The sequence below is a fragment of the Amphiura filiformis genome, chromosome 6 (genome assembly GCF_039555335.1).
Source record: "Amphiura filiformis chromosome 6, Afil_fr2py, whole genome shotgun sequence".
Classification (NCBI taxonomy): domain Eukaryota; kingdom Metazoa; phylum Echinodermata; class Ophiuroidea; order Amphilepidida; family Amphiuridae; genus Amphiura; species Amphiura filiformis.
Genome location: NC_092633.1, coordinates 31,571,274 through 31,583,508, shown reverse-complemented (window position 1 = coordinate 31,583,508; position 12,235 = coordinate 31,571,274). Strand labels below are relative to the sequence as shown.

Genomic DNA, 12,235 nt, shown 5'->3' with positions numbered 1-12,235 from the left:
TGATGTTGTACGGGAATTCCCTTTGCCTTGGCAAACCTGAGTTCTTTGGGCCTCAACACAGTGGTGCTTTTGTAAAGACACTTTTGGTAACGGTGTCAAGATCCCGTAATCATGTAATATTGAAGGGATTTATCCTAGAGAATGACGTCATGTCAAAATCCAGCAATTACTCAGGCAATTTTAACTTGTCCATTACTTTTCATGGAATCCGGGCATGGAATTTCCCCCCTCCCCCGGAAAATTCCTACTCTGGCATGCATTTTCTTCAGAAGGGGAGTGGGTCCCAAATATTCTGGGGGTCATAAATTTTTGAAAAGGGGTCATAAAATATTTGATGACTAAAAAAGGAGGCCTATAAATGTAGGATCAGGAGTCAAAACAGACAAAACTTCGGGCAAAACTTACGGTATGACCGCAGCCCGCCTGGACCGCAGATAGTGTGTTTAGGGGCTGGCATTTTCTTCGGAAGGGGGGGTCATACTGAAGAATTTTCAGGCCCAAAATAGGGGGGTTATAATTTTTTTAACACCCAAAATAGGGGGGTTATAGAATTATTGAGGGCTGCAGCTGGTGACTTCAAATCATCGCGCGCTGCGCAAGCATTCTTTATCTTCACAATCAAAATGTGCGTACAATCTATGCAAAAACTTTTACGCGCTCCTTCTTAACACACTTTCTTCGCCCTCAAGTTTTGGTGCGCTCCGCGCCTTAGTTCCGGCAATGAATAATTTGTCTTGTGTCTGCATGTGTAGATGGAAGGGGGGTCATAAAAATTTTCGACCCAAGATAGGGGGGTCGTAAAAAAATTGTGCGCGTGATGGGGGGGGGGGCGTAAAAAATTGACTCCGGTCACCGACATATTTGGGACCCCCCTAGTCCGAAGAAAATGCCAGCCCCCTTATTCATAGGTATTCAAGTGGAGGAGACTCCTCCAGTATTTATTTTATTCAAAAAGACTGATTTCAATACAATTTTAGCCTGGTTTAATAGGGGTAAAAGGTGCAGGCCTATCTAGTACAGGGATCTATACAGTGATTTTTTATTTTGGGTGGAAAGAATAAAATTCAAATTGATAAAATATTCTAATGACTTGTTGTACTAAGGCCAGGACTATTGGGACCATTCACAAACACTTGTTGGGGGGGCCTGATGCAAAAAGGGGGCCCTGAAAATTTTTGACCCTCCTGAAAAAAATGACCACAAATTTTCCTGGGAAAATTGAGTTTATATGCTTTTCTATGGGGTTGACCCATAATTTTCATGTCAAAAAGGGGGGACTCTGAAATTTTTGAGGTCTGTAAAGGGGGACCCCGAAAAATTTTCGCGATGAAATTTTTTTTGCATCAGGCCTCCCCTTACAAGTGTTTGTGAACGGTCCCTAAGGCCTATCGGTGGTGGAGGGGGGCATGATGTTTTGTAGGGGGGGTCGCCGACTTTTTGTAAATTTGGGACCACCCTTTCGGACAACAGCAAGAAATCCCTCAAGCAAGAATCCCCAAAGATCTTGGAAAACAGCCAAGGGGATGCAATCTTAACAATCATGCAAATTTCCCTGCTTGATGCACTTGCCACAGCTATCTAAAAACCATTTAGTCCTAAAGTTTGCAAATTGGGATTACAATTTGGCATGTGCAACTGGGGGAGCAAAGATTTTGACACAGGGGGCAGTTGATTTGGGCAGGGGGGCGAGGGGAGCAAGCTTTTTGGCATGCCGTTTAAAATTTACACCAGCTTGCACAACCCCTAATTAATTTAACACAGAATAAAGCAAAATTCACTGAAAAAGGAGATTTTCTGAAAACATCACCACAGGTTAGGCATATGATGTAGGCCTAGTCCGACAAAAAATCGCTTTTAGCAATTGGGAGGGGGGCACTCGCATGTAAAGGCAGTACGGGTGTGGCGGTCCGAAGGGTATACCTTTATCAAGCTGTTCTGAAGACCCATATTTGGGGATCATGCTCAAGTTCTTTGTAGCCCCTCCCCTCTTCATAGTGAACACATGCGTAAATCATTTCCTATTCCTAAGCTTTAACATGAGCCAGCAAAAAACACCCCTAAACAGGAATTTATTGTAGTTTTGAAACAAATTATGCAGGCCCCTAATTTGAGTTCACAAGACCCTCCATAAAATGTTTTAACATTAAAATGAGTTCATATTTTGACCCAAAATCAAGTTTTTAGTTCCCATTGAGTTTGGCTCTCAGGGTCCAGGAGAAGTGACCCTCCCAATAATATAATTATGGTGGCTATGGGTAAGCCCCATAGCGCCCCCATCCCCCCCCCCCTCAATAATTTGGGCCAGAGGCGCCATTTGACCCTCCCCTATTTGAAAAAAATCTTAAAATCTTCGGGACGGAGATTCCTGTGCTCAGACGAGTGATGCACAAGATCAGACTCGGTCAGTTCAAATTTTAGAAATAATATTTTAAAGATTAATTAGCATCTGGATATGGGGCCTACTGCCTGGTTTTCGTATGCCCTGCGATCCAGACACCCAAAAAACCAAATTGAATTGAAGGGTAGACATGATATCCAAAACCTAAACCTCAGGCCTTCATTTTTGAAAATTGCAGGAGCTCTGTTAATCACTCTCTTGAGTTTACTAAGGTGCTCAACAAGGAGCTCAATCTAATATCTGTATTAAAACATAGGGATTCAAGTAGTGAGGAGCTCAGTAAATCATACTCCTGAAATGGGGGAGCTCTGGAGCTGTAGGAAGGAGCATGGTGCAATCGAGCTCATCAAAAATTTAAAGGTCTGAAACCTGTAGGCCTACCCTTCAAAATCCTCCCAGGGACCACTCAAGATTTTAGCATGTGAACATCTGAACTGGGGTATTCCTCCACCTGGGTTTTCTGGAATGAGCTTGCAGCTTGGGCTTCCAAATAAGATTGGTTTGCATCGTTTTGAAAACAAATATTTGTGATCTGAGGCAATAGTTTATCAATTCCGACTCTAAAAATAATTTTAAAAAAAACAGTTTTCAAGCCACCTACTGGAAACAAACTTATAGCCTATTACAAATTCAATGGAATACATAATAAAGAAACACAACACAAAGCATGTAAAATTGCATCATAATCTGCAGCAAAAACCTTTATTACCATACAGCATGTATTATTTATAATAATTATTTACAAAGGTGGTTATGCCCATATACAATCATTCAATATAAACAAAATTGTATTTACTGTATAATTTGCATCATGTCATTATTTAAACAATATATATGCAGAATAAAAATACAACTTTCCTTGATTTCAATGATTTGCAACTTGGCAAATAAAACAATATAGCTCAATCTAAAAGGTATAATTATTTAAACTGGCAAATCAGTACAGTTGCTCCATCTAAAAGTATTTAAGACAGCGTTCAAGCTTTGACTTGCGTTTGGCGGACAGAATGGTGGAAATTTAAAGTGAAAGATATCCTACTTAAAGGAACATTTTCTAGGGTGAAATTTTGTGTAGAAACTGAATCTGACATAAAAAATGCACAATTATCAACTTGAAAATTTTCCCCATAGCACTGTACAGGCATATTTCTGCCTGAAGTCTTCAAATTTGAGCGAAAATTGGTGCAAAAAAATAAGTCCTTCAAAATGGGGATACTAAGGGCTAAAAAAAAAACATGTTGCTCTAGAGGGAGGCATTGGTAAGGGCAACATGTTTTTTGTTTAGCCTCAAACCTCCCAGTTTTGAAGGACTTATTTTTTTTTCAAAATCCGTGACTTTTTTCACGACCTCAAAATCCTTAGGGGTGGGGGTAGCATTTTGCAAGTTATTTTCTTTTCTGTATATCTAGATTACTTGTTTGTTATATCACCATTTAGCTATTGAAATACTGAGCAAACAAACACTTAAAGCATCCCTATAGCTCATACCATTGTGGAGATATGGCCTTTTCAAATCCAAAATGATGCTAATATTGTATTTTTTCTAAATCAATTGTCACCCGAACCCTCAAGTTTCTACCCCTGCTACAAAAATAAAAAAATATATGGATCCCATTCAATGATTTTAATATCACAATTGTACCCTTGTTACACAATTAGCACAGAAAATTAGGCACTATTTGATAGTTTTCATGTTCACACACTCACAGGAAATTAGCAAGTCAAAATTTTTGTCACCCCAAAACGGCTATTTTTGGCCAAAATCTGACATAAAATTTAATTTTTCTTGAAATCTATAAAAGATAGGGAGTTTTAAGTGCCAAAATCTGAAACTAGATGATATTTTACCCTTGGAAACATATAAACAATCAAGAATTTTTATTGTTTTCACCCCTAAATACTTTTTTCACATGCGTGTCCGCCAAACGTAAGTCAAAGCTTGAACGCTGTCTTAAACTCAAACTGGCAAATAAAACAGTACACATAATCGTGACTACATCTAAAAGTATTCAAACTTCATTTTACTGTTGATACATGATTTCAGTAGTTGAGTCAATTTAAATTAAATGGATAAAGTCAGCTGTAAATTATATATATTAAAATAAAAATACACATTTGGAAAACTTTTGTCCACTCGGTTTCTGTGTAACATGTAAAACAAAAAATACTTTTTGATTTCTTTTAAACCATGGACCCTGCTAGCAATTGGCATCTAATGTCCTTAGTCAAAAGATTTATCCTAATTACACAATGCCAATGGTGTCAATATGGGGAGGGGTAGGAACAAGCCATCTTCTCAAGATTGGGGACATCAAAATGTTCCCCACATTTTAATCAGAATGCGTTAAGAGTCACAATTTCAAGAGTTTTAGGGCCCAGTGACCAAATTGAACAAATGCCAAAAAGAAAATTAGTTTCCCTTCTGGGCCAATTCTTTTTGTACTATCTCTCCGATTCAGTCAATTTAAACTTGTAAAAAAAATTCAAACTGTTCGGAAAAATTATGGTATGAGGCCACATGTGTACTACATGTATAGTACTTTGGTACATGTTCAAAGTGTAAAGGTCACAAAGTATAACAAATCCAGTTGCTGGGCAAGTGCGCATGCAATACATGAACTATCAAGTTTGCACAAACAACCAAGAGCGATGACAATCAAATGATTGATCAATACTACAGGATGATGAAACTATTAGTCAGCATTTTAAGGCCCCCCCGGGTTAAGGCCACTACTGGACCTTTGGTCTGGCTGCACCTACATCATGTACACTGTGCATGTATGCATTGTGTACAAATGTTTAATTTTCAAATGGCAAAATATTTGTACCAATTCACATGGCATGTGACACATGCAACAGAGTGACAAATTAATTTCAAAAAATACAAGCGTAATGTCTCATTTATCAACTACAACTTACAAGCATTTTTTTAATTGATCAAGCAGTGATGAACACACCATAACAACTTGATAGTTAGCATTTTTGTGCTTAACACTATCGAGCGCTTTTAAAACATGCAAACATGAAGTGCCCCATGCACAAAATTGTACAGGGTTTTGAGAAAATCATCGATACGACGAAACACATTATACACAAACAAGTAAACCTGCAAATTTGGGTCTCTCAACCCCATTAGCTCAGTTGGTAAAGCACCAGACTTTGGTACCATGTTTTCAAAACTGCTCGATAGTAAGCACATATGATAACTATCGAGTTTTTACGGTATTTATAAAGTGAAATACTTTCAATTCATCATGCACACATGTGGCCTAATCCACCTGAAAAATAAGCACCACATTATTTACTGTGATTTGAGTTCCATTTGTTATGGAAACTGCATCCTGCTGCTTGTGACACATTTGGGGATCACAAAATCATCACATGTCCTTGGAGTCTGGAGAATATTTGATATGGACACATCATGTGACATGTGAGGATTTGGAAAAGAAAGCAAAAGAAGAAACCATAACAATTGAAACCAAACACAATAAATTCTTCATAAAAGCTCTAACTCTATAACCATGGAGTTAACTGTGGACTAAATAAGGCATGGCATACAAAAAATGTATGTATACATGTATGCCTACTCTATTACATTTTATGCAAATAGCCTATTTTGGATCTTAAACTTTCAAGTTCAACAAACAAAAGGTTCTGGGTCTGGGATATATAAAAATAAATAGTTGAATTCAAAGGCACATTCCGAGTAGACAGTTAAAAAGTTAATAAATTTGTTTCATAGTAATTTTAGTATACACTTGCAGGATGATTCATATCATACACCCTATGGGGTCTACATGTATGTTCATATCACATTCAGTTTTGATATTAGTTTACAGCAGATATAGCCAACATGTAAATTCCATTATAACTCGGCAATTATTTTTAGGTCATTTCCTCCACAAACTAATCTCTGTGCTGTCAACCATAAAGAGGTATTGACTGGCTTCACCACATCTCAAAATAAGCAGTGATGGGACAGAAAATGAAAATCTGAGTATTTTTGGTATATTTATTAATCCATAATACCGCTATTATTTTTCTCTCTATAAAGAGTAAATTATACAAAATTCTAGACAAAATTAATCCAACAGACAAAATATGTTTCCAGACTTTCCACATACATACATGTAATCCCATTTTGACATCCCAAATATGGCACATGGATAAATGAAAAATATGTGTACATTGAAAAGCAAAAATGAAACTCAATTATGTGACCCACCACACCAAAACATGTGGTAGAACTTTGTGTTTTTTTTTTTTTTGAAAATGTAAATTTGAATTTCTTTAACAAGTTTGTTTGCCTGCTTGTTTGCTTTAGAAAAATTGACATGTTTTTTACACAAATTGATGGAGGATGTAGAATATTGAATTTATAATTCATGCGACAAATACACAGTGAAGATTGAAGTACTTAACTTTACAAAATTTTAGCAGTTCCAAAACACCCGTTTCGAAGTGATGGGTCATATAACAAAGGAGTCATATCTTAGAGCCTACATCGTCATCATGTAGTTTCTTTAATACTCAAACAGGGTTAGCGTTAGAGAAAATCATTTCCCCACTTGCTTAAATAATATAGGAGCATTTACATTAAGTTCAAAATGTTAACTTGGAGTACATTGTAGATATGCTTAAAAGCGTGATCCAGCTACATTTAAGTAACAGGTCGTTCAAACATTCCTAGTTTAATATGAAACTTTGGAGGCAAATATGGACCGATCAGGCTTTGACTTTTAAGTTTTCAAGTGAACATTTTAGTTCGAAAACCCCTACACTTCCTCAAAAGCAACTTCTTGCTCGCCTGCAAATTTACAAAGATTTTCAAAACCCTCAGGAGAGCAATTTTTAGCTCGCTTACAAAATGTCAAAAGTCAAAGCCTGACAAAGATTTCTCATGAATAGAGTTTTTGAAACACTTTCATCCTATGTGCTGGTGTAAAGCATGGAGCAACGATGAGTTCAGCTTCGCAGATTCGTCTCTGAAAGCGACACCGATCCCTTGCCAATTCCTCCCAGTGACCGCATCTTGCTTCCTTGTATTCATTCTCCCACATTGGTAGCTCTGGACTGATTATCACTGGTTCCTGGGTACAGAAAGAGACCTACAGAACAAATGGAAAGGGGAGGCAATAATAATGAAATTGGTAATAAGCAATTAACATACAGCCTTCTTTACAATTTATGCAAGTTCAGATTATTATTATCATCATACTTTCTGATGCGATTCAAAAAGGTCAATACTATTATTCTGTGCACACATACACCAGAGGTATGCCCCACAATTGGTTCATCATTATCTTTCATGTAAAGCTGCACAGTAAACAGGGAATGTCTTTTGGACTTTGCAGGAGATTCTGGAGCCTTCCAGGCAGTGTTCGAAATAAGCACTTATCCTCTTGTCCTCTTGTCCAAAAATCACTGGGGACAACCATATTGAGATATGTACTTATCCTCTGGACAACCACTATTTTCATCCTCTTAAATATGACACATTCTGGGGACAACCAAAATATTGTGAGGACAAGCAGAATTTATGCTTTAGTTGTCCTCGGGACAACCTCCATATTTTCCTTATTTCGGACACTGCTTCCAGGAGAGCTGTTTAGAGCATTTACAATACAATGCAAGGAGAGAATGGTCAACTAAGGATTTAAGGAGAGCAGCAGAGAGCGATTGGTCTCGCTCTCCTTAAAAGGTAGTCCCTGCCGTAAACAGAAATCTTCTTCTATTTAAGGATTATACAACTTTATTCCATAAATTAATAAGCCGCTTACTTCCTCAATCTAGAGTCTTTACAGTTTCACTTTACTAGTTTTTCTCATGCATTGTATACAAGATTTCATCATTTAATAAAAATTCTGAAAGTGTTCAAGAGGATGTATGTACACACAGTTCATGTTCCAAATGCACAACTGGACTCCTGGAATTATTAATGATGGGAAGACGTGTATCATACAATGTATGACAAAATTATTTAAGGATTAAGAGTAGCATACCTTTTTAGCCTTTGTTTCCTTATCACGCTGCAGAGCTTTCTTCCAGATTGACTTCAAACATCCTGTACTAGAAGACTGAATCAGGGACACATTACTGGGGACCTTTAGAAGGATTTGTTGTCCTCCATCAGCATGGACTTCTGGAGAGAGTGGTGTTGGCTCATCATGTTCTTCTGTATCAGCTTTGCACAGTTCACTTGGAGATGAGGCACTTCGGTGAAGCAAAGAGGGGGATTGACAATTCCATCCATTAATGGGGTTGTAAGGATCACTAGATGACTCAAATGATTGCCAAAGATCTTCATACTTTGCAGAAGAGTCTAAAGTGTCTTTGTCACTTGTTTCATAGTCATCATCATCATCAGGATCAGGGGAATCAGAGTCACTGTAATCATCTGCACCAAGAATGAAAGACACTGTTGGATGTCTTGTGGAAGACGCATTTTTGTCGACAAAAGTTTCATGAAGAGGAAGCGATTGAAGTTTGGTTTTCAGTGATGTAGGCTGCTCATTAGTGGGTGCAGTATTATCATCCAACACTACATCCGGTAGGGTGGGAACTGACTTGGTTACTAACGAGGCCGAGCTTGGCTGCTCATTATTGGGCCCGGTATCGTCATCCAATACTACATCCGGTACGGTGGGCAATGAGTTAGTCGTTGGCGAGGCTGAGCTAGGCTGTAGGCGCCATCCACCCATGGGATCATACGGATCATTGCTACGACATAGAGAATCCCATATTCTCTGCTCTTCTTCATCACAACCAGAGTCCTGACTCCATTCATCATCTGAACATTCAGAGCTCTCTTCACTTTCATCAGTTGATGAATATGACGTTGATGAGGCATCATTATCAGATGACTGCTGTATTACAGAGACACCGGAATCATTGAAAGTCAAGGTGGAATCTTTGACATTATTACTAGTATTGTCTGCTGCTTCTTGGGTGGTCACCTGATCTTTACGACTAGAATTATCCGGAAGGCACTTCCATCCATAGATGGGATTGTATGGATCACTGGTTTGAAACGATTCCCAAAGTTTTGAAGAAGCATTATCTATTTCAGTATCGTTTATTTCATCTGTAAAATCCTCAGCTGCATCTTCATCTACTTCACTAAAATCACTATCGTTTGAACATACTGCCGAATTGTCTACGTAATCTGCAAGTAAATATGCAATTGAGGAGTGCATTTGCTTGCTACCCGAGGAATTTGGTTCATTTGCTGCATATTTCTCTTCCTGTTCATTGTTTGGCTTTGTAACATCATCACTTGCTATTGATCTGCTAATGGTATTGCACTTTTCATCTTTTTGCTTATTGGTGATATTTACACTTGTTGAAGAACATGATTTTTCACATGAACGCTTATTTGATTTTGTGCACACATCTGCTAAATAATGTGTTTTGGTACATTGAAATCTATCCTGCTTTGATAGCACCTTATCATCAGGGTCACTGTTTGAACAAGTGTTTGTTGACATGTTTTCTGATAGTGATGCACGTGGCATTTCACATGGACCAGACTGAATTGTGCTTTGCCGACAATTGTCCTCCTTGCGTAATGTTCTATTACTTGGAGTTGGATGGGATGTCTTTTCATTGTACACAAATAAAGAATTTGCTTCAGCTGCTTGGGGCCTGCATTTGTCAAAATGCTTCCTGTGACCTTTACATGCGCTGGCATCAGTTATACCATGGGGTGATGTTGCCTTTGGTATAGTACTGTGTTCACCTTGATGACTCATGGGTGACTTGGTTTGCATCATTCTTTCATTGTTCTTTGGTTTGCCTCCACAAAATTGCTTAGCTTCTCTTGGGTGATATGCCTGTTTGTTTTGGTCACATGTTGACAAACGAAGAGGATGACATTGTTTATGGGGTGATCGCTGATGAAATTGCGGGATTCGGCCACTCCAAGCATGTGGGGGTTGAGAAATTGGGGGTATGTGTGTTCGACCGATTCGCGTAGCATTGTTGTACGGATGAAAATGTACAAAGTTCAGAAATCTGTAATACGCTGGAAAAGTTCTTGGCCTATTATCCTGGGATGACCATGTGATATATGGTCCCCCATTAAAAGTCATAGCAGGCACAATCTTGGCAGGTTGCATAGGTGGTTGTCTTTCAGGCAAGTGTACTTCCTGGTTCGCCATTTGGCTCTGATGATGATGTTGTGGCCACTGATGATGTGGTGGTTCCATTTCACAAGACGAATTAAACTTTTCAACCAATCTATCTAAGTTTATATCACCTTGCGGACTTTTATCTGTCCTTGCTAGATAAGTACCACCGTTAGGGTGCAATGGATATCCAACTTTACTCAAAATATTGCCCAGAAATGAATTTTGTGTCCTTTCATTTGATCTCCCTTCAAAAGGTCTGTGCGGAGAATTGGGAAAGTCTTCAACCGACTCACCAGCACTATCCAGTCTTAGTAGTGTCGGCGGCTTTCCTGTTTGCCTTTGAGTTGGCTGCGGCGGATAGTAGTGGTGTTTCTTTGGTGTATTTTGTCTTTGCCAATTTGGGAATCGACAGTTATTATCATGATTATTACGAGAAGAATACTGCTGTGCATTTCGTACGTGACCGTTCAAACAGCCGACGTTCGCTCTATCAGACCAGTCGAGATTGGCCATTTTTTTATAGTTTTAAAAACGTATTTTCTATTAAAAGTAATAGTCTACATCATGGTGAATGTTTATTATCTAATACTGCCAGCAACATGCCAACATTGTCCTCTAAAATACGTATAAATGTAATCGTGACATGTAAGAAAATTGTCCAATATGGCGGGTACATAAACACGATTACGCATGAAATCTGAAGCGGATGCTGGAAAATGTCCTTCGCAAATTTCTCTGTTTGAAGTCGTGTTTGACTCACCGAAGTATACAAAATTGGTATCGATCAATTCATTAATCCTGGAAGAGTATTCCATATTCAAAACTGAAGAGTGTTGATCACAAAAACAATAATTCGAAGTCCTTTTCGATAGTTCTTTTCGCTGATTCTATTACTGCATCTTGTACGTGAATGAAAAATTGTATGAATGAAAATGTCAATTGCTAAAAATAGACACTGGCAAGCATGTGATATGCGTGACTTGCGTGACATGTTATGAGATAGAAACATTTTGTAAACATTGAAATTTCCTATAATAACCTTTAAATATTATTTGTCATGAGTTATCATATTATTCTACACACGAGTTTTTTATTTGATATTCCCTTTATGTATACTGTATGTAAATTTATGTAATAAGCATATCCAAAATGATCCTAACTGTGTATATTTTAGGATTTTTTTGTTCAAAACAAAACACTAGTTCATTGGCACGTGCTTGCATAATTTTACGATATCATCACTACCAGAGTGCAAATTTACACAATATAAGCGTTGTAAGAGCATTGTATTCTCCAATTACAATCCAACTTTGTAGTAACTATGATATAGTCGTGCTACCGCTTCATAAAATATCAGTCCGTCTAATGTAAAATAGACCCAGAAAATAGATTTTGATTTGTAAACATTTTTGCATTTTTAGCGAGAATTTGTATCGTAAAGCTTTCTATTTTTAATTTCACATTTACATTGCAATAATGCACGACCTTTTAGTTTATTAATATTGAGATTTTTTTCGGCGCGTAGTACCGTTATATGATAATAAGATAAAGATTGCATCAGCCCGTTATAGTCCAGACAATTCTATCCGGTTCAAGTATCGTGTCGCGTTTGCGAGCCCATTCCACATGTTCAAGGAAAGGCGCGCTATTTAGAATTCAAAAAGGAGTGGTTATGTAGTTTCCGGGTGTTTTTCCCGGTGTTTTTTTG

General features: G+C 37.9%; 1 protein-coding gene across 1 annotated transcript; it reads right to left on the bottom strand.

Moving 5' to 3' along the window:
• Nucleotides 1-6,819: 6,819 nt before the first annotated feature.
• LOC140155265 (uncharacterized) lies at nt 6,820-11,462 on the bottom strand. Its single transcript, XM_072178024.1, has 2 exons — nt 8,401-11,462; nt 6,820-7,506 (listed from the first exon to the last, which is right to left on the bottom strand). Exons 1-2 carry the CDS (start codon nt 11,038-11,040, stop codon nt 7,297-7,299), a joined length of 2,850 nt encoding a protein of 949 aa, XP_072034125.1. The 5' UTR covers nt 11,041-11,462; the 3' UTR covers nt 6,820-7,296.
• Between the last annotated feature and the right edge of the window lie 773 nt (nt 11,463-12,235).